Source organism: Crocodylus siamensis, chromosome 4 (genome assembly GCF_052110815.1).
Source record: "Crocodylus siamensis isolate JL-2025a chromosome 4, ASM5211081v1, whole genome shotgun sequence".
Classification (NCBI taxonomy): Eukaryota; Metazoa; Chordata; order Crocodylia; family Crocodylidae; genus Crocodylus; species Crocodylus siamensis.
The window spans coordinates 238,940,865-238,963,158 of record NC_143398.1 but is presented as its reverse complement, the minus strand read 5'-3'; the positions used below and the strand labels follow the sequence as shown (position 1 = coordinate 238,963,158).

Here is a 22,294-nt window from a genome sequence, read left to right as displayed (position 1 = left end):
AATGGTGCCATATATGTTGTCACAAATCAATAATAACAAAATATAATACTGTGGGGGGAAGCATTTCCTTTTGGCTAAAGCATTGCATTACTATGGAAGAGACTTGGGTTTGCTTCCCACTTCTGATCTGCCTGGGCCACAGGGTTTGGAAGTACTACATAGGAGGATATGTATGTATGGGGGGTGTGGGGGAGTCATAATATTGAGTTTCTTATCACTTTGATAAAGACCTACAGTTTTTGTAAGAAGCTAAAGGCCTTTCCCCACTCCTTCCTGCCTTCTGGACAAGGCGTGTCATGCCACTGCTGTCACCACTATCAGTGTAACTAATTGTGCAGGACAGGACCTCTTGTAATCAAGTTTATGGTTTGAGACTTGAATTAAGATCATTATTTGTATTCTAATTAGTATATTCCATTATTCATACTTTAATTGATATATAAAAAAGACAAGCAGCAGGTGTTATTTAGGCCTCTTAAATGAGCTTAACAAGAATGTAAAGAGCAGCGAGTTCTGCAGGACGTGTATACAGTGCTTATGTTGTAACTTAAGTTGTTCTGTTTAGGAGCAAAGACCTGGAATGGTCCTTTGGGATGGGCAAGTCAGCTTGCAACGTTTCGAGTTACAACATTTTGCACTTGCAACATTCATAAATCGACAGCGTTTCAACTTTGACGTCAGTTTTGACTTTACAACACTTGATCCAATGCGATGCCACGCCAGCAAACAAGTTCGCTGTGTTGCCCATCTCCCTGGAGAATGTCTGTCCAAACTTCCTTGGACACTTTCTTTAAGAAAGCAGACGAGACACCAGAAAATACCTGCAGCCAGGACTCCTGAGAAGCCTCCAGCCAAGAACCCTTCAAAAAGTCCAACTAAGAGCCCTTCAAAAAGTCCAGTAAATTCACCTCAAAGTCCTTCCAAATCAATACGATTGCTATTTACAATATAAATACATTAATGTAGCTATATCACTCATCTATAATTGATCGAGTACAAAATTTTGGGGTATTTTTAGTGAAAAGACGGTATGGGGCCTTGGTTCAGGAACCAATCCTCCATTTAGAACATGGTTTCTTATGAGAAAATTGGCTCAGAGTTGCAACATTTTGACTTAAGACTTGGTTTTCAGGAACCAATTGTGTCCTAAGTCTGAGGACTGCCTGTATAGTCTCTTGCTATCACTTTCACTTCCTAGGTTTGCAGAAGGAGGATGGAGAGAGATCCATCTGGGATAGTGTAGGACCAATGAATCTTGCATCTCTGGACAATAGCGCTTGATGTCACTTCTAACTGATTCTGTGATCAAGTTTAGATCTTAAAAGTGTTGATTTTCCCTGTTCCAGCTGGAAATCTGTTTCCAAAGCTTGTTGGTCTCGTGGTTTAATTCGGTTATGTCCTGGTTCTTGCAGAACATCATAGAAGTGTTGACTGGGAAACCCTATCAACCATTATCAATCCCTGCATTTTTGTTTTTTTTGAGACTTCTTGTAATGTGTTTTTAGAGCCAATTATGGGTCCATCAGCCAGGACTTCAGACACAGAGGAAATGGACCCTTGTGTTGGCTCAGCTTCATAAACGGCTCCCAGAGGTTAAAAAGGCTGATGAAAATATCAAGCACAAATACTTGGGAGCACAGCAAAAGCCATCAGTACCAGAGCCAGAGCACTCTCCTTGGAAGTGCATCTGTTTCTACCTTCTGAAGGTCTGAGTTCAGGATTGCCTGTTTTTCTTCAGTGGTTAATGACATGGGAGGTGACTAAAATAATATAAAACTGAATGGATTCCCTTCTGTGGCTTAGGTCTTTGCAGTCCATTGCTGAAGGCTAAAATGCAGATGCCTCGGGTCTTTTCCGTTGGAAAACATTTTAGTCCACTTCTTAAACTGGAGCCTCAGGAGATGCGTTTGATAACTGTAGCAGTTGTAGAATATGAATGTTGCTGTCTCTACAGTGTGTTTGCAATTAACTTTCTATTTTAAAAGCAACATTGTTCTACCAGGTAACCTGCAACTGATATGTGACTAGGATTTTGCATTACAAGTTCGCTCCAGTCAGGTGGCAGAACAAATCATTTCCATGCATGAGATTTCTAGGCTGAAGTCTTCATTCAGGAACGGTGGTGGCCGAAGCATTCTGTGCTCCCTTATTTTCACCTGCTCCTTCTCCTTCGAAAACAAGAACGGTTGTAATAATCTGGACAGTTGTGTAGGATGGGATGCACTGAAATCAGTGGGCTGCTTTGTGCTCTTGAATTTCTTATTCCTATGTGCTCTTACGTTCTTATTTTAACGGGACCGACTATGGACCTGAGTCACCACCCTGCAACACCAGCTGCATGTGGGTGTAACTTTCTTGGTCTCAGTGGATTTCTATTAGTATGAAAACTGGAATGATGCAGTGATGAATCAGAAATAATATGCTCTTTTGCTTCCTGGGACTAAATCCTCAACTGGAGTAAACTGGCATGGATGGCTCTATTGACTTTGAGAGAAGCATGGATTTATACCAGCTGCAGACCAAACCCCTGAGACCCAAGTGCTTTCATCCCACTTGGGGGAGTGGCCGTCCTGCGTGCAGTCACAGGCGAAAACATTGGTGATTAGGCCCCTATAAAGGTGGCCCTCAATTGCAGCTAGTGATAAAGCTGCAGCATGTCAGATGGTCGTTGCGATGAGTGCTCCCTCCTTTATCTGCTGGGCTTCTTGTCCATTTTCTTTGTTTCCTTGTGAAAACTGTGGTGACCTAGACTGGACCAGAGGGACAGTCGAATGGAAATACTCAATTGCTGACTGATAACAGGGTCTTTTTTTTAACCTTTCCTTTTCAGTGTGCTGTTGGCCTCCCAAACTACTGTCATCCGACTGTTTTTTGTTGTTTTTTTTATAGTAGATAATTCTCTCAACTGTACGTAGTTGGACATGCTGAGTTACTCCTGCCTGACTTGCAGGGCTTCAGTCTGCTGTGTCGAGTGACTGATGCCCAGATCCCCTTGCTTTTCCTGCTCTGAAATGAGTCAGAAAACTTTGAATGGCCCTAGTCATGGGCATGTAATTGAAATTTGTGACTCCTGATTAACAGCCACTGCATCAAAGGGAGAATTTATTTATTCGCATGGTTACTTGGAGCGAACAAGAACATCAGTTATAAATAAAATGGGAAATGGGTGCTCTCGCTTCATTCATGCAGCTATTTTAAAACAATTAGCAAGGACTTGTTTTACACCACATTTCACACTTCAGGATTTTGATCTTTAAGAGTATAGATCTCTCTCCCTCTTTTCTCTGTGATTGTGAATATGTGCATTCTGCCTTTCCTTTTGTGCAGCTTGAAGGATTTAGACTCAGTGAATGAGGTAGGATGCCCATTTTATAGCCAGGCAAAGCCACCTACATAGATTACCCCTGTGAGGTACCAAGGATTATTTTTCAGGTCTAGTTTTCCCATTGCAGGGTAAGATTAATTCTCATTGTTATTTTCAGCGGCAGGGTTTCCTCATCCTGCAGTGAGAGAACAAAACTCCAGGAGTCCTTATTCCCCAGTATCTCCCAAGATCCTGGTCCCATCTAGAGTGAAGGAGCTGACGTCAGTCCATACGGCAGGCAGGCAGCAGAGCATCCTTAGGGTTGTTCTTGACTTTTCTCTTCCTCTTCTGGGACTGGAGAGGTCAATTTTCTTCCTTAGTATTTTTGCTCCTAATGGATCCCTATGTCAATATACACTTAACACAGAAATGCATCTTCTAAGAATGAACATCAAAGGTGTTTGCTGCAAAACCTAAGGGCTTCCTTCTGTAATCCCAGCAGACCTTACACAGCACATTGTGGCATCTGGGTTAAGGGCATCTTGTAGAATTGTTACTATTTTTCCCATTTGTTTTATATCTAAGAAATGTCTAAAACTAGAAGAGCTTGGTACTGGGGGATATAAGCTGTGCTGAGCAGCATAACATGGCAGTCAAAGAAAAGACCGTGAGCTTGGAATTCATTTAAATGGCTTTCTCATTGCCCGTATGAATGTCATGATGATTCTGACAAGAATAGGGAAAAGTAGGATAAGTGACCCCAGGAGATTTCATCTGCAGGGTTGACAGCTGCTTAACTTAATCTCAACTGAAGGGAGACAGCAGTACCAAGCAGTGAAAGGGAATGGAAAAGTCCCCATAAAGCTGGGCAGAGTAACTTGTCTGTTTTGGGGAAAGTTTCATAGATATTAGGAGCTGGAAGGGACTTTTAAGTGATGGCTTTTAAGATTTTTGCCACCCGAGATTAATTCAGATGTAGCTTCCAGGCCGTGGTGAAGGAATACTGTACTGCTCTGTATGTGACCTGGGAGGGGTCGGGGTACTTCAGGCTGCTGAGTTCAGCTCCCAAGTGGTCTCAGCCGTGGTGCGCAGTGCTCTTTATTCATTCTGTGGAATCTCCACCTGTAAATAAAGTTCTCAGCTCCAAAAAGGGGAAATAAATCAAGTCAAGCAGATGTCAGTGGGAACTGTCAGTCCCTTCCAGAAAGCCATGCGACTGCAAGATTTCTGTGGGTGGCAAATAAATCATTTTGCTGGCTTTTTGCATACTCTTAAAAACAGGACAAGCAGTGCTGAGACAGTAACTCTTTCTCGGGCTTTTCTAGCCTGTGAATAGGATTTCACCTCTTACCTGTCATGTCAGGCTCCAAGTTCTGTGCTCTCACGTTCTCTGACTGCAAAATCTCTCCTTTATAGCTTTCCCTGCATTCTCAAAACCACCTGGTTCGTCCATATTTATGGCTTTAAAAACGCACTTGTATTTTTTCACATGGAGGATGTAAGTCACTGCAGCCAGTGCTGTGTAATTGATACCATGGGGCATTTTTACAGCGTGGACTTCAGTTGTGGCTCTGTCTGCAGTGCAACGTAGACTCATCCAAGCTAGTTATCAAACTGTCTAATTCAGGAACCGGTAGCTGTCCAGCTGCTGCAACTCGGTTATTCTTTTCAGGCAGATTTTGCAGCTTGCTCTGAGCTCCTTACTGCAGCCTGTAAATCGCAACTGGCACCTAAGGTTGATTTTGTTCAAAACCAGCTTGGTTATGCCTCTACTGCCTTCCAGCTGCAGCCAGGATTGCACCCAGAGGGTGTCAGCTGTAGCAGCTGGAGTTGTACACCATAAATCCCTGCTTGTTGTGTACAAGGTGCACCATAATGCATCGTACTAGACCCTCCTCTTGCTGGGCTGCAAGAGGAACGGCTGGAAACAGGGCTCTTGACCTCTAGAGAGAGGTCAAACCAGGGTTATCCAACTGTGGTTTTTAAAACCAAGCCCAAGCTTGGTCCATGGCTGCTCTGACTCTGTTCTTCCCTGCAGTGAGTTCGAGTGGTACTTTTTGTTCTGCTTAGGCTCTGTGTCCCTGTTGACAGCACCCTAATGCCGCTCCTGACCGAACTTAGAAACTGCTGTAGTAGAGCGGAAGTGGACGTCTGCCTTGGCTTTCATGGTTTTCAAAGCCTGGGCCTTTACATATTCCCACAACAAGTCCAGGAGGGGGAAAACAGGACTGACTTGGTCCAGCAGGAAAGTGCCTGTCAGGACTTTTCCAGAAATCAATAGCTAGATGCAATGTGTCCTGTTAACGGCACAGTTCACTTAGCAGCGTCTGACAGGGCCTTTAGTATAGATGGCCATTTAAAGAAATTACTTCCTACTCTTTCAAGCTCTTCATCCATAACTGATGGCTGGGCGTCTCCTGTTCTCCTTTTTGTTAGGCCAGAGGGAACCTCATCTGTGTTGGCATGTCTTGGGAGGAATGGAGAGAGTTGCATGAGGGGAAGTGAGTCCCATCAACAACTTGCACCGTAGCCGTTCAGACCTAGGTCTTATGTCGTGGCAGGGTACCTACCTACTTCAGTTTTGAAGATCTTAGTCTGCCTGGAAGCTTTGGAAAAGCTTGTAGAGGAAGAAAGCAGCTTTAGAAAGTTAGTTTTATCGTCCGTGCATAAGGTGGCCATTTTATCTCATTACTGTAATGTAATTTTATGCCTAAATTATGTTTTTTAGACATAAGTCTTGAAGATCTTCGCACAGGTGGCACACTAACACCTCCATTTTACAGGCTTTGCCAATGTAAAAGCATATGCATTGGTATGTTTTATGTCAGTGCAAATCCCCATTATAAACAGGCTGCACCGGTATAAAGTAGGACTTATATCAGTACAGTCAAATTGAAGTTTAAATGACTAAAGACTGCTGTTGGCATAAGCCAACCTGGATGTATGTTTTCTTTGTGTAGCTAAGGATTTAGGATTTGAATTAAGTCAGGCTAAGTGACTTGACAAAGAGTGTACTGTAAAGCAGTGTCTTGAAAGATGCTACCTATATAGTCTTCGTAGGATTTTGGAAAAGAACAAGATGCTACATGTTGCATTCTTTCACCGCGTGTTAAACTGTCATTACTTTTATGGAAATGATCCTAAAACTTACTAGCATTGGTACAAGTAAATGAAGTACAATATGTTCTGAAATATACTGGGTGTTTACCCTTGGTCCTGGATCTCAGTAATGGCTGGATGGGTCTTTACATAATCGCCGTGAGGCCCTGCTCAGGGAGCATAATGGACAACACCATTGTATGATGGATTGTTTAATTTTTTTCTTTTTTCTGGCAGGGTGTGGGCACTGTAAGAAAATGAAACCAGAATATGAGAAGGCTGCAGAGTCCCTCCATGTAGCCAATGACGTAAGCTAATCTTTTGTCCTTCCCCTCACTTTTCAAATAATGATTAATAAATGACTGAAGTAATAAGAATTACTTTCCTTTCCCCCCTACACCAGTTTTAGCTGTTCTCATCCTCCCACTAGGCCCTCCGAGATGTGTTTGCAAAGCACAGTCTCATCGGCAATGCGTGAGCCCTGCCAAAGTCTTAGAAAGAACATTCTGTCTTAAGTGAAAACAAAATCGCAGTGTTGATGTATTCCGCTGTAGGCCCTTACTTATACATAATGTGATCAAACCCAAATACAAAGTGGAAAAGTTTTTCTTTCCTATTAATTACAGGCCTCATGTGAAATGCAGATGTTAAACAAACATGGGCTTTTATTTATGAAGTAGATTTAAAAGTCTAACGGGCTTGTTCTTCCTTCTGTGTACGTTGGTTTTAGACTAATGTCACACTGAGTTCAACACAGTTGTTCCTCATGAACGTCAGCATGTTTAATGAGAGAATAGTCATTGCTGTTTTCTACAACAGTGCCGATTGAATCAGCATCCACTGTTGACTCCCCTTCATGAATGACCCATTGACAGCTGGGTTACTGTGTTTGGGGCTACCGTCAACTAAGTCCAAAATGGGTTTAAACTCATGGCTTTGGTGCCATAGTGAGATGTGTTTGCCTCTCTGCCCCAGTGCCTCTACAGAGTGGTTAAATCTCTCACATTTCACACTTGGGGAAAAAACCTGACCATTGGTAGTCGTTGAGACCAGATGTGTCCAAACAGTTGGAATCTGGACCTTACAGATGTGATGCTATGAAATGGATGCCCTTCCTCTGTAGGGGTCCGTCAATGGCATTGCATGGACAGGTCAAGACAGGCCAGAGGACTGGCTGATGTAGAAGCCTCTAGTCCTCCTCCTAGGGCTAAGACACATGGTGGAGTGCCCTGGATGGTCTCTTCAAGCCCTTGGGTTGACCCAGTGTTATTAGTTACGTACCTGCTTGTCCTGGAATGGTATTTCTTCCCATTTTGTCTCCTTCCCCAACATATATGGCTAATGTCCAGCCAGACTGCCAAAGCTGAGTGTTGGGATTCATCCTTTAATGAACTGGAGGGTCTTCAATATTTTAACTTGATGACTTGGTAAAATATTCATCCCTGTATGCCAATCCATAGGACCAACTGTGCTTTGCTGTATAGGCCTAGTTTGCACATAGAGGGCTGAGAGTGACTGTATCTGAATGTGTATTGTCTCCTGGCAAAAGCTGTGTCTATCATCATGACTTAGTTAGTCTCTTTGTATTTTAGAGTCCAGGTGTCCTTGCAGCAGTAGATGCTACCGCCAACAAGGCACTGGCTGAAAGATTTCACATCTCAGGGTTTCCCACATTGAAGTATTATAAGGATGGAGAAGAGAAATATACTCTGCCACAGCTCAGAACCAAGAAGAAGATCATTGACTGGCTACTAAAGTAAGTTTCTAAGAATCTGAGATTTGCATCCAGATTTTTGGCTAATGGCCACTGGAGATTGCTTTTATGAAGAAGCAAATCACCAGCCTAGCTTCATCTCCCACTTAAATCCCTTGCTAACAGAAAGAAAATTGAATGCCAGTATCAAAGCCCACACAAACATGCATGCTAATTATGGGTTTTAATGCACAAAATCCTTTATTTGCTGTGGGTTTGTTTTAATGCTTGTCCTGGTAAGTCTTTCCTAAAATAAATATTTTTAAGTATATCCTAAGCTTCTCTCCTGAGAGAATACCAGGAGCTTCAGAAATAAATAGGATAAAATTTGTTACATCTTCCTGAGGTGAGGCAATAGTTTCCTTTTAGAAGTGAAATTGTTGTAGTTTGCACTTCTTTGTTCTGTTTCCCTTTCTTTCAATCGCTATAAATCATCTTTGCCCAATTCAATTCATCGTGACATCCTTTCACAGGGAATGCATTAGAATATGCAGATTTGAGTTTAATGTCTGTAGAAAAGAATTCTGTTCCAGGAGGGAACAATTGCTGTAGTAATTGTCCTTTTTATTTTCTCTTTTGGAACAAACGTATACAATTGTTTTTTTTCAGTTTTGAATTTGTTTGCTCAAAACTGCTGGATTTACCACGTTTGTATTATTCAACAGTTAAAAAAATAAATAAATAAAAAGTTTGTACCTGCTTTATTTCAATTTTTGGAAGTTGTTGAGCTCTAACCATATATTGGTACGGGGCATATAACCTTGCCTTTTTTTAACAGGATAGTTTGTGTGATAATTTGTATTTGTGTTGTCTTGTATCTGAGGGCACTTTTACATGTGCTCGGGGGTGGGGGGGTGCTTAGAGAGGCTTTTAGAGCCTCTCTAATTAAAGTGCCTACATAGTATTATGTATCAGCATCCCCGTACTTCAAAGTGGTGGTGGGGGCACTTGAATTAAAGTTCGTTCAATGAGCTCTGTTTCACGTGCCCCTAGGGATGCTGATGCTCAAGACATGGGAGGGTGCTGGTGTGCAGTAATTGCTGTGCTCTAGCAGACTCAGTTAATTGAGTCTGCTCCAACGTGCTGTAATTGCAGTGCATCAGAGCAGCCTCCGTGCTCGTGTACAGGCACCCTGAATGTCTCCGAGGGCTTTAAATCATGTACTTAATTTGCCCTTACAATGCCTTTCCAATGTCTCCAAGGGCTTTAAATCATGTACTTAATTTGCCCTTACAATGCCTTTCCAAGATGGAGGTAAACACTGTACATAGTTTACGCTTGGATAAATCGCCATCTCTCCACCCCTCAGTTACTCAGGGTCATACCATAAGTGGGTGACTCTATGAAAAATATGGGATCCCAGCTCTAGCCATTAGACCTTCTCCCAACCAGAGCCAGAAATAGAACCCAGATCCTTAGCTGATGTAGGTAGTCGTAGCTCCTCTGAAATCTATGTAAAGATGCCTCTACTGCAGTCTAGACATATGCTTGCAGCCTGCATAGAAGTACCAGAACAAGCTTTAATCTGGGTAGCTTGGATATGTGCAGGACGCTGGTCACAACACACTGGTTTCAGCTCAATCTGCACAAACCCATCCAGTATCCTTGGTAACTGCTCAGTAGCTGCAGCCCATGCCATTGCAGCCACATTGTTATTGTTACCTGGGCTAACTGGTCTAAAGCAGCTTTGACATGTTTGCAGGAGGTGCAGAAGCACTTCTGGATTGTAGCATAGACAATACCCTTTGTCAGCTTGCATCAAGAGTGCCTGACATCCTGATTCCTTTTGCTAGCAACTGGTCAATCAGTATGGACAGAAATATGGAGTTGTCTGGCAGATGACCTTGGATGCAATTAAAAATCAGAATTTTCTCTGTTTTCCTATACCCAGTACTCCTCAAAATGGTGTCATTCAAAATGACAGGACGTGCAGACAATTGTAATATATGACTAAGACTACACATGAAGGTCTTTATGCTGTGGTTCCACTCTGATTTATATAAGCAATCACTTATTTAAAATACAGCAGGAATGAATTTAATGAGTCGGAGACAAGACCGTGAGCTGGTGAATAACAGGAGATTTCTAGTGTAGTTCTACCTGTACAGGGTTGCTGCATTCTATTCAGAAGTAAAGTCACATTTGAAATCAGCCTCTTTACAAAAAAAAAAAAAAAAGAAAAAAAAAGTAGTTTGATTACTGTCCACCCTCTTAAATGGAGCAGTGTGATATATTGTGCCCTGGTTTGAGTGGCAGACTTTGTATTTTATGATCTGCTCTTGAAATACTTGACAAAAGTTTTTCTTCTGACAATACCCTGCTACAAAGGCTTTTATGGGTGGGTTGTTCTCTGTCAACCCCTTCTGATTCTGCCAGCTCTGTATGCATACCTTTAGACACTGCAGCTCAAGACATAAAGTCCATTCTGTTGGCTCTTTGCTAAAATAACTCTTCCATGTTGTACCAGTCCTACTTATACCATTGGGCAGAATTGCTTATGTTGTTTATTTTACCGACCCACAGAAATTAACTGTCTGGTGCTGGAAATGCAAGCCACAGTCTTGCCCTTTAGAGAAACTTTCCTGCTGATTCCTCAGATCAGTAATGACTGAGTTACTCTTCATACACTTCTAAAAATATTCAGATTTCATAGATTTCATAGACATTAGGGCTGGAAGGGACCCTAAAGATCATCAAGTCCAGTCCCCTGCCCCAAGGGCATGAAGTCAGCTAGTGTCAAAGGATCCCAGCAAGACGCACATGCAAACCATTTCTTAAATGAGTCCAGAGTAGGTGTCTGCACCACTTCGGGGAGGAGTCTATTCAAGGTCTTGGGGGCTTGGACAGTAAAGAAGTTTTGCTTTATGTCCAGCCTAAAATGGTCTGGGAGGAGTTTATGACCGTTGATCCTTGTTTTACCTTGGGGTGCTCTGATGAACAGACGTTCTCCAAGATCCCGATGCACAGCCCTGATGTACTTGTAAGCAGTTACCAGGTACCCCCTGAGCCTGTGTTTTTCCAGGCTGAAGTGTCCCATGGCTTGCAGCCTCTCTTCATAAGGCCTGTTCTCCTGCCCTCTGATCATGCGTGTGGCTCTCCTCTGGACTCTTGCAAGCTTCTCGACATCCTTCCTAAATTGTGGAGCCCAAAACTGGATGCAGTACTCCAGCTGCAGCCTCACCAAGGCCGAGTACAGCGGGAAGATGACATCCTGAGATTTACTTGAAGCATCTATGGGTGCAAGCTAGAGTTTTGTTTACTTTACCATCTGCGACATTGGATTGGTGGCTCATGTTCATCTTGTGGTCAGTCATGACCCCAAGTCTCTTTCAGCAGTGGTGCATAGCATAGCACTGCCGAGCCTATAAGCATGCTGCGGGTTTTTCCCCCCCCCCCGAGGTGGAGTACCTTACATTTATCGGTATTGAACGTCATCAGGTTTGTATCCGCCCACTTACTAAGTTTATCCAAGTCAGCCTGGATCACTAGCCTGTCCTCAGGTGTGGATGCTATGCCCCAAAGTTCAGTGTCATCGACAAACTTGACCAGTGCGCTTTTGACACCAATGTCCGCATCGTTGATAAAGATGTTGAAGAGAACCGGTCCAAGGACAGAGCCTTCAGGGAGACCACTGATCATGGAGCGCTGTAATGATTCACATCCATCAACTACTACTCCCTGGGTCCAACCTCAGAGCCATTGGACTGTGGTGTAGCGAGGCCACAGTTGGCCAGTTTTTCCATGAGGAGGTCATGGGACACCAGATCAGAGGCTTTTTTTTTTTAAAGTCCAGATATATGATGTCAATCTCTTCGTCTTCTCCCTTGACCAGGTGACGCATCACCTGGACATAGAAGAAGATGAGATTGGTGAGCAACACCTTCCCATGACAAACCTGTGCTGGCTGTCCCTCAGGATGTTGCTATTAGCCAGCTTAGCAAGAAGGGTCATCGTGATAATTTTCTCCAGAATCTTACCGGGGATTGTGGTCAACCTAATTGGCCTGAAATCCTGGGACCTACTTTGCGCCCTGTCTTGAAGATGGGTATCACACTGGCCTTCTTCCAGTCTTCAGGGGCTTCATCCGAGTCCCACGAGTTTTCGAATATTTTTGCCAATGGTTGGGCTATGACACCTGCCAGCTCCTTGAGTACCCTGGGATGTAATCTATCAGGACCAGCTGACTTGAAAGTGCCCAGCCTCCCATGGTGTTCCTTTTACTAGATCTACGCCAGTGCTGTGTATAAATACGCCCTCGCTCTGGCCATCTGGCATCATGCTAGGCTGGGCGGTCCTGTTGGTCTGATGAAAGACCAACGTGAAGTACCCATTAAGCAGGTTGGCTTTTTCCTGGGTGTCAGTTATGAGCTGTCCCATTTGGTTCAGCAGGGCTCCGGTGTTACCCTTGCTTTTTTCTGACTCCCTACATATCTGAAAAAGGACTTTTTATTATCCTTGATATGTGAAGCCACATGGAGCTTGGTTGCAGCCTTGCCTTTCCTGATCTGCTCCCTGCAGGTACGGACAAGTGCTGAGTACTCCTGCTTGGTGGTAATTCCAGCCTTTATAAGTGTCTCTTTTGAGGTGTAGGAAGTCTTCAGTTTCCCTGCTGAGCCAAGAGGGTTGTTGTGCCCTTTTGCTACCCTTGCTCCAAGATGGGATGGCTGTCCCTTGTGCTGTCAGGATCGCTCCCTTGAGGAGCAGCCACTCCTCTTGGGCTCCTCTTCCTGGCAAGTCATGCTCCCTTAGGGCCCCGACAGTGAGCCTCCTGAGCTTGGCAAAGTCAGCTTTCCATTGCTGACTGACTTGCCAGCTCTGCGATGGATAGTAAAGGTGATCAGCTTGTGGTCACGATCACCCAGCTTTCCATCAGTTCTTAGGTCACTGACTAGATCATCCCCTTTGGCCAGTACCAGGTCCAGCAATGCTTTACATCTTGTCAGCCCATAGACTTGTTGAGTCAGGTAGAGCTCATCCACACACGAGGAAGCTTTACGACCAATCGGATTTGGTCGAGTGCTCTTCCCGTGAGATGTTCAGGTAGTTAAAGTCTCCCATGACAACCATACACCGAGAGCATGCAGCCTCCGCCAGTACCCTGGTGAATTCCTGGTCCAGCTCTTTGTTTCTGGTTAGGAGGTCTATAGTAGACTCCTACCATGGTGTCCCCTGTGCCATGTTTCCCATGTATTTTAACCCAGAGGGACTCCAGTCGTCTTCCCTTGGTGCCAGTGTCAATTTGCAGGGACATGTAGCTGTCCTTGACAGAGAGGTATACCCCCACCCCTTTTGTCTACATGATCTCACCTGTATAAGGTATAGCCATCTATACCTGTGGCCCAGTCATAGGTGGAGTCCCACCAGGTCTCCGTTATCCCTATAAGATTGTAGTCATTCTTGTTTAGCAGGAGGACCAGTTCTTCCTGTTTATTTCCTAAGCTCCTGGCATTGGTGTCCCGTTGGGGGCCCTTGCCTTTCCCTAGCCCTGGAATGATCTGTGGGTAGGGACGGGTTCCCTTGAATGCCTTGGCCTGCCTGATTTGCAAAGGTTGCCCAGTGGGCTTGCAGTGGTGGTAATCCCCCCATCCCCCAGCGGGCTTAGTTTAAAGCCCTATTGAGCAGGTCAGCTAGTCTGGCTGAGAAGAGTCTCCTCTGCAGCGCAGTGAGGTGGAGGCTGTCTCTCCCCAGCTGACCACTGCCTCTCTCGCCAAAGAGTGGACTCTGATCATGGAAGCCAAAGCCTTCACGATGACCCCAGTGCCGCAGTTGACTACCTTGACCCTCCTCTCCCTCCTCAGCCCATAGGCTGAAACCGGGAGGATCGAGGAAGACACCACCTGTGCCCCCAACCCCTTAAGCCCCGCTCCCAAAGCCCTGTAGCATCTGATGACCCAGCTGGGATTGCTCCGAGCCATGTCATTCGTACCCACATGGATAAGGAGCATAAGGTAGTGGTCGGTGGGCCAGATTAGTTTAGGGATCCTCTCGGCCATGTCCCAGGTATGGGCTCCTGGGAAGCAGCAGACCTCCCGGGCTAAGGGGTCAGGGCGGCAGATCACGCCCTCAGGAAAGAGTCTCCTACGACGGCCACTCTACGAGTGGCCTTAGGGAGAGCAGGGACGGTAGCTGTGGGTGAGTGTCCGTTGCCTGCAGAGCTGGCAGCTCTGCAGGCTTTACTGGGGTGCAAGAGGTTCGTACCTGTCGCAAAGGCCCAGAGGGGAGGGGACCTTGGTGCAGCGGGCCTTGGAGCTGTTCACCACCTTGGTCCAGCCCCCTGGCTGGACAGAACAGGGGATCCCAGAGTCCTCCCTTGTCCTGGGAAGTGACCTTGGTCTACCCTCTGCCTCCGATGAAGGGCCTGGCAGTAGGAGTCGATCTCCTGCTCGCCATCCCTGATGGACCGTGCCCCAGAGACTCCAAAGTGGAGCAGACCCTGCAAGGGGAGGTGGCCATGTGCCTGGATACGTGCCAGGCAGCCCCTGCAGCCAAGAGCCAGGGGCTCCGCATGCGTGGAGCCCGGAGCCACGGGTTCCATCGGGGGGAGGTCTCCGAGGGCCCGGGGGGAGGCCTCAGACTCCAGGGGGATCCTTGGGGTGTGGTGTGTGCCCATCCTCATTGTGCCGCTGGTAGTCTGGCTGCTGGTGGGACTATCCTCCCTAGGGCTCGCTGGCAGAGCCTCGGGCCCTCCTGCTCGCCCTCCTGTGCAAATTCCCATGCTAACTCACGCGCCGGGCCCAGAAGCGCGCCTGTTTGCATGTCCTGTCCATGAGGCTCTGGTCACGTGGCTCCCTGGAGGGCTGGGCCAAGTAGGAGCTGGGGCAGGGTGAGACTCTGCTTGGCTCCTCTCAGCTGCCTCCTCGCAGCTGAGCTACACTAGTCCCGTCTCACCATGGGCCCCGCTTACCTCCGGCTGTGCTGGGGGTCGGCGGGTTGCTCTGCAGCTGCTGCGGGCTGCTGGGGGGCTTTGGGGTGCGGGAGCACGATGGGCTTATAATGGATGATCCATTGCTCTTCTTTTTCTTCAGTCCTCAAGCACCTCCTCCGCCTGAACCAGCTTGGGAAGAAAAGCAAACAAGTGTTATCCACCTTGTGGGAGAAGACTTCAGGGAATCTTTGAAGAAGAAGAAGCATGCCCTTGTCATGTTCTATGCCCCATGTGAGTAGATGTTTCTCTTGCCATACAGTTTTTGTGTGCCTGCATTGTATTTCTGTGTACTTTTCTGAATAGATGTGCTTTTAGAGCTGCTCTTTAAAACAAACATCCAGACCTGAACACCCTGGCCTTGTCAAAGTTAAAACCTGCTTAGCTGTTTTGAGACCATCTCTAACTTATTTTGTGCATCTGTATGGAGGAGAAAAAAAATCAACAGGTTTTAATCTAAAAGGCTACTGAGCTACCACAGACCCTAAAGGAGGCAGATGGATAAAAGAAGTGAATTTTATTTTCCTTGGTTTCATCTTCTGGCCTGCATTAAAAAATGTTATCCATTACAGTATAGCAGTAGACACAGAAGACCTGGTTTGCTAATGAATCACTCCAGCCTATTTGCCATTTTTATTCCAGTTATATCAGTAGAGTACTACAAGAGAAATTAGTCCCTTATAGTCCAAGCCAAATTGTGATGGGACCTTTCCAGTAACAAATTTGTATTTGAATCCACATGTGCATGAGTATAGCAACTGCATCACCAGATTACCTCATTTACATTAGCGAGTCAGCTTCTTTTGATGACAGTGGGAATCTTTCCATTAGACCCTCTGTAAGAAGGTGGTTTGGGGCAAAGCTGATTTCTCCAACTATTTTAATGTTACTGTATTGGGGTAGAGCACAAGTTGCTTCAGCAGGCTGCAGGTCAGCCTGCAGGCGGGAGCAGACCCAATCTGGTGGGTTACATGGCACCCAGGAGGCTGCCTCTGTTCCCCTGCCTGCCCCTCTCCCTCGTCCCCTTATTTTTGCTCCATGCACTCTGCAGCCTTGGGCACTGAGCACAGCCCCAGCCCAGCCCTGTGGCAGTAGCATGCGGCCTGCACAGGTGCTATGGGGGCCAGACTGGGCTAGGCTAGGGCCATGCTAGATGGAGCCTGCTGATGCTAAGTAAGGTTAAGGTGGGGGGCAGTGCAGAGGCTGAGGTGAAGGGGGAACAGAGGTTGTGGGGACCAGGCAGGGGGCAGAGGTAACATGGGGACAGGCACAAGCAGCGGGCAAAGTGTTTTGACCTCCCCACACCACCTGCCTCAGAACTGCCTGCTCCCCTGCAGCAGTGGGAGAGATGAATTCAAGACGACCCTCCAATAATTAGATTATATATGTGGAAAATTATAACAAAATTCTAAATTTTCTATGTATAGAATCTAATGGGGGGGGGACAGTTGTCTTTGTCTTGAATTCAGAGTTGTCTTAGATTTGAGTATATTGTTTTGTTTTGTTTTCAAATACAGTCAGTTCCAGCCAAGAGTGTGCCTCATCTGTCTTCCTGATTTTCATTGTGCCGTTTGTGTTGTTTAAGTCAGCAAATTCATCTTTTCTGTTTTCAGTATTGTTCTGGAGAGGTCTGGACACCACATAGACTCTAAACTTTTTTTTTTTTAATTTGACCTGGAAAAGAATGTATCTGTGTAATGTCTGTTTGATATTTATAGTCTTTTTTTTCCTTCTTTTTTTAAAAAGGAGCCAGATTCAGCCTCCAAACTTGCATGTAAAATATTGTGCTGTCAGATGACCATCTTGCAATTTAATTGAGAACATTTAGATAAGCAATTACTAACTTATGGACAGTATCAGACTTGTTCCCACCATACTGAAGGCCTTTTTTGCCAGACCCTTAATGTTTAATCAGGCAGCTCCTTATTTTGCTTTTCTGTCCGAGACTGAAACATGAATGCAATCTGGGCTCCCACAAAGCTGTGCTGGATATGGGATGCAGAGAGATGGTGAGGGGTGGAATTCACAAGGGAATTCCTGGAAGGCTGTAAAAGAAAGTGGAAAGGCCTTAATCCTTTAGGCAGCTCTGGTTCCCACCACCCATTGACTAAAAATTGCTTCTGTGCCAGGAATTTCTGATTCACAGAACCCAATTGGGTAAGAATGGAACTTTTAAACGATACATTAAATAGTGTGAGTAAAGTATTGTCCAGCTAGTTTGCTTTACCTTATATTTCCATTATGAACTACTTTCTATGAAGGAGAGAGAACTTTTTTAAAAATTATTTTTAATTTCTCCAACCTTCCAAGAGCATTTTTAAATTGCTTCTCTTACTTTGCATGTTGGGAGAAGGGGAGGAAGGAGTGGCACTAAATCTTAAATACCATTTAAATGTTGAACTTCATTAGATATTATGCAGTTTATTAATCCCCAGCTCCTATGGTCACATGCATGTGTCTTCTCTGTGACAGCTAAACTGTGAAACCCTTCCTCATTGAATAGTACCTTCCCCCATGCGGAATTCCACTAAGTTGATAGGATTGTGTAGGGATGCAAAGGTCATGGAGCCAAGTTACTATCTTTGAGAGTCAGGTTATCAAGGTTGTCATAGCCTGTCTCTACATGTATTAATGGGCCACTGGAATGGAGTTGGCCTGATTCTCTGCTATTCTGCACATCTGAATTCCTTGTTAAACCTGTTCTTAGGGGCCTACTCAATATGCGATTTCGTCAATTTTGCAAAAACCACAAAATTTCCGTTGTCCATGAAATCCGTGAAATAGGGAAAAAAAAACACTTTACTAAAAATAAAATGATGGATCCCCAGTGGGAGCCAGTGGCCCTTGTGGCCACTACAGCCCAGCCCCAAAGCCCTCTGGATGAAGGGAAGGGGAGCTGCCAGCACCAAGGTGGCACCATCTCCTCCTGCCCCTTGCCACTAATTGGCTGAGAGCGCTGGCCCTGCCCTCTTGGCCAATCAGCAGCGAGGGGTGGGGCCGCATGACAGACAGCCCTTGGCCAGTTAGCAACAAGAGGTAGGACTACAACCCTCTTGGCCTATCAGCGGCATGGCGGGAGGTAGGGGTGCCGCAGTAAGACCGTGAAAATGGTGGCTGGCCCCACAATCAGCCCGCAAAATTGGCCACCTGCCTCCTTGATTTTGGTAGGTCCCTACCTATTCTTGAAACATGTAGTCCAGAGAATAGACTGGGGGGCAATGAGGTGTCATGGTCTTCAAATATGTAAAATATGATTGCAGAGAGGAAAGTTATCAACTGTTTACCATGTCCCATTGGAAGGCAGGACAAAAAGTAATGGACTTTGATTGCAATGGGAAGTTTAGGCTAGATCCGGGGTGTCAAACCCGCCCAGCCTCCAGATCTGGATGCAGTGGCATCGAGGCAAGGGGCAGTAGACACAGGGGCCAACACAGCTATTGCTCCCCCTTCTCTCTCCCTGCTCCCCCCTCCACCCCACTGGCAACACGCATCCCCAGTGGGCAATGCACCTGGATTGTGGCAGCGAGTCCTACTCCTGTCTACCTACCCTGAATCCCTGGCCCCTCTGGGGTACCCTCAGGGCAGAGGACAGGGCTCCATAGGCAGGATTCAGCTTGTTAGCCATAGATTTACCACTCCTGTGTTAGACATTAAGAAAAGGTTTCTAACTGTAAGGAGAGGTCAGCCCTAGCACAGGTTACCTACAGAAGTTGTAGAAGCTCCTTGGCTGGAGGTTTTAAGAGCAGGTTAGACCAAAAAAAAATCTGTCAGGGATGTTTTATGATTAGTTGATTTGGCCATGAGGCAAGGAATGGACGAGATGAGTTTTCAGATGCTCCTGAGATCCATTTTCTGCAATTCTAACAACCCGCTTTGAGCCAAACGATACCCCGGTCTGTCTGTGGGTAGGATAGATGGGTGTTTGGAAAGCAGATCAATCACAGGGCTTTGTCTGATTCCTCATTAAGAGCATCATTGCCTTTGCAGTCCCCCAAGTTTAGGGCTTGCTGTGTTCTGTTGGCATCAGATTTATTCTCATTAAACGTCAAAGTTTGTGGTTATGCGCAGGCCTCGTGATACATAAATACACGTACATACGTACATTCAGCCAGCCTGTTCTTGATCAGGCGTGGCAGGAAATGATTGAATATTTTAAGTCTCTGGGTGCAATGAAATAATTATTAAGGAAAACAGAACAGTACAAATCATCCTGTACGGACTCGGCTGCTTTTCTGAACAGATAATGTGCCTTCTGCTAAATTTGATAGATTAACTTTTGTTTACAACTTTCTCAGTCGTGGGACCTCTTGGTGCTTATGCTTGCCAATTAGTGCTAACTTGCTTATTTTAGTGCAGAAGGAGCACTGGTAAAATTGCCGGGCCTCATTAGATCAAATAATTTCTGTTCTCTATTCAGATCCACATCCCAGGTCAGTGCAGCCCTGCTGTGTGTTACTCTATTCAGTGAGTGCTCCATCAGAGGGTTGGTTGTTTTTTTTTTTTTTTTAATCTTTTGCACAAACTACAAACCTCTTCTATTTAGACTTTGAATTTAAAACAGTGGATTGAGTGGTCTGACCTTTCTACAGCCTTCAGTTAAAGTAACAAACCTTTAGGCAAAGGCCACGTTGATTTCTATCCTCTTTATTCCTATTAAATGAATATCTTACATTTGTATATAGTACCTTTCAACCCAAAGCATTTAATGTGCATAAGAGACCCTTTGCTCTGCTGAAATACAGCCATCTCTTGAGATGGAAAGCAGCAGTGTTTTAATAGCACATAGCGACGTTTCAGTGGTTTAAGAAAGGAAAGGAAGACTGCTGTGTCCGGCTGAATGAGCAACGGGAATCTAAGTAGGAAGCAAGTAGGTGCCATTTTGAATTTGGCCATGCCACTGAGGCTCAACACCTTAGGAAAAAAGTAATGTAGGACCTTTTAATAACTTTGAACTCAAAGACGTCAATGGAAAGAAAGGCTCCCATTGACTTCAGATTGTGCACTGAGTGACAAACGTCTTGGCTTCATATTTCATGTGCAAAGAGGCACTTCTGGCAGTGCCATGAGCACTGAATTATACTGAGCTGTTAGCTCATTATTGGCTTGGGGGAAGAAAATCACCCACTGCATAGCCAGGGCAGTAACTAGGTTTTACCTGACATTTCAGTCAGGAACTAATTGAGTCCCACTCAGAGCCGTGTTGTGCTGCCAGGCAGTGAGCTGCATGTCTCTTCAGCAGACAGTTGGGTCTACCAACACTTATTAGCGCTGCTTCTGTTGCATAGAAAACTGTGCAAAACAAAAATCAGTTGTTGATTAGCTGTCAGAGCCACAAAGGGCAGACAAATTGCAGTAAATAAAGCATCATTTCAATAGGGGAAGTTTCTGCCATGTAATTTGGAGTGAATTGAGCGAGAGTGAACCATAAGTAGAAACGAGGGAATCTTTTCCAATGGAATCATTTTTACCGGGGGGAAAAAAATAAGCTTTGTGAATTTTTGTAGGAAGGTGCTGATTTCAGCAAAATTTTGCAATGAAAGGTTTCTTCACTCGGGGACTGGGGGTGAAATATAGTGTGTGGGGTGGGGGAAAGGATTTGCACATGGTTATGTGCACATCAAGGGTCCACCGGGAATGTGGTAGGAACAAAGTCCCTTTTGGCTTGATTCAGACCCGGGCCTTCAGCCTGTCCCTCTTTCCTTGCAGCTGTGCTTTCTGACCTCCCAGCTGCTACCAGCTGTGGGTTTAGACCATCCAGGCGTTTTGACTGGAGCTATTTCTGCTTCTGTGAATTCAAAACAGTGGGCAAGAGACAGAGATAGTGAATCTATAACCTGGTAGATCTGGTGCTCACCTATGATATGAGAGGCCCCGGGTTCAAGTCCCTGTTCCAATGAATGTTGTATTTTCTTAGTGGAACAGCTCCAGCAAGGGGAAAAAGTCAGATGCCCACCCCAGAATATACAATAGCCTTGCAGATGGGTTGCATCCATATAATGTGGGTGGGATGACAGATCTGGGACTTGAACCTGGGTGAATGCCCAGCAAGATGCAGGGTTTGCTGGGGTCAGCTTATTAGGGTTTTTTGGTTTTGGGTTTTGTTTTTTTTTTCTCCATGGAAAACATCTAAAGGTTTTAGCTTTATCCCAGTGCACAATGAGAATATGCACAAATCTCTTTTTTGGGGGGGAGGGAAATATATTTTTCTGCCCAGCTCTAATCATCAAGTTTATAATGGAGAATAGTAGTGCTACAGTCTCAAGTTTTACATATCCGTTGTGTATTTTCTTGCAGTCGGGATTTCAATGAAGGGTTTTCTGCAAGTCGAAAAAGTAGCCCCCCTTCCCCCCACAAAAAAGGCATTTCTTCTTTCTTTTCAAACCTCAATATTGTTTTTAAGAAACAAAGAATAACATGGCAATGCAAGTATTTGTGGATCATTGTGAAGGTCAAAACCTACCTTCAAGATGATTTCTGGTGTGAAGGAATCGACCATGTTAGGATTATGGTAGGATTTATGCTTGAACAAGTCCTAGTTACTTAGGATTTATTGTGCTGAATGGCTGGTTGTAGAGGGAGGATTTCATGCTTTACAGACAAATTCAGCTTCTCTTCTTAAAAAAAAAAAATACGCAGGCAGTTTTTTTAATAACTTTTTCTGTCAGCTAAATTGGTAATGAGGTAAGCAAGAAGTGATAATAAGGAAAAAAAATCACTGTTCTTTTTAGGAGCTTGTAGAGGTGGCTGTTGTCAATATAATTAGCTTACCAAATGGCCTCAATTTGTAGGGCTCTACAGGGTTCCCCAAATGGGTATTTTCTAATAAGCATTTTGCTGCTGAGAGCTGACTTCCAGTTTGCCTTTACTAATCGTGCCAGAAACTTTTATTTAAATTGGAATTACTGTTGTCAGCTAGTGAGGTTCATCCTTTAGGACTAATACAACCTGACCCATGGACACTATACTTAAGAACACACTGAGTAAAAGCATGGTTGGAGATTATTCTTTTGTTGGTTGAGATTTTAGTACAGATTTACATAAAACTGGGCAGCTGCTACTTGTATAGAGGTGTCATCTCTTTGTTTTGCTGCTTGCTTATCTCATAAAGTCTTTTCCAAACTTGCATTTTCCTTGGTAAGTGGGAATGAGTTAAAACATTCAGCTTTCCTTTAAGACCTCTTGGAAGAGTTTTTGGTGTAGTTTGAAAACCATTGAA

At 44.9% G+C, this 22,294-nt stretch overlaps 1 protein-coding gene across 3 annotated transcripts in view; it reads left to right on the top strand.

The window, feature by feature from the left end:
• Positions 1-22,294, top strand: part of PDIA5 (protein disulfide isomerase family A member 5) — a 192,202-nt gene that overhangs the window by 135,332 nt on the left and 34,576 nt on the right. For all 3 annotated transcript variants that reach the window (XM_090046002.1, XM_090046003.1, XM_090046000.1), the window contains 3 exons: positions 6,641-6,711; positions 7,996-8,159; positions 15,182-15,312. In XM_090046002.1, coding sequence (XP_089902128.1) covers positions 6,641-6,711; positions 7,996-8,159; positions 15,182-15,312 — 366 coding nt within the window. The remainder of the gene's footprint in view (positions 1-6,640; positions 6,712-7,995; positions 8,160-15,181; positions 15,313-22,294) is intronic.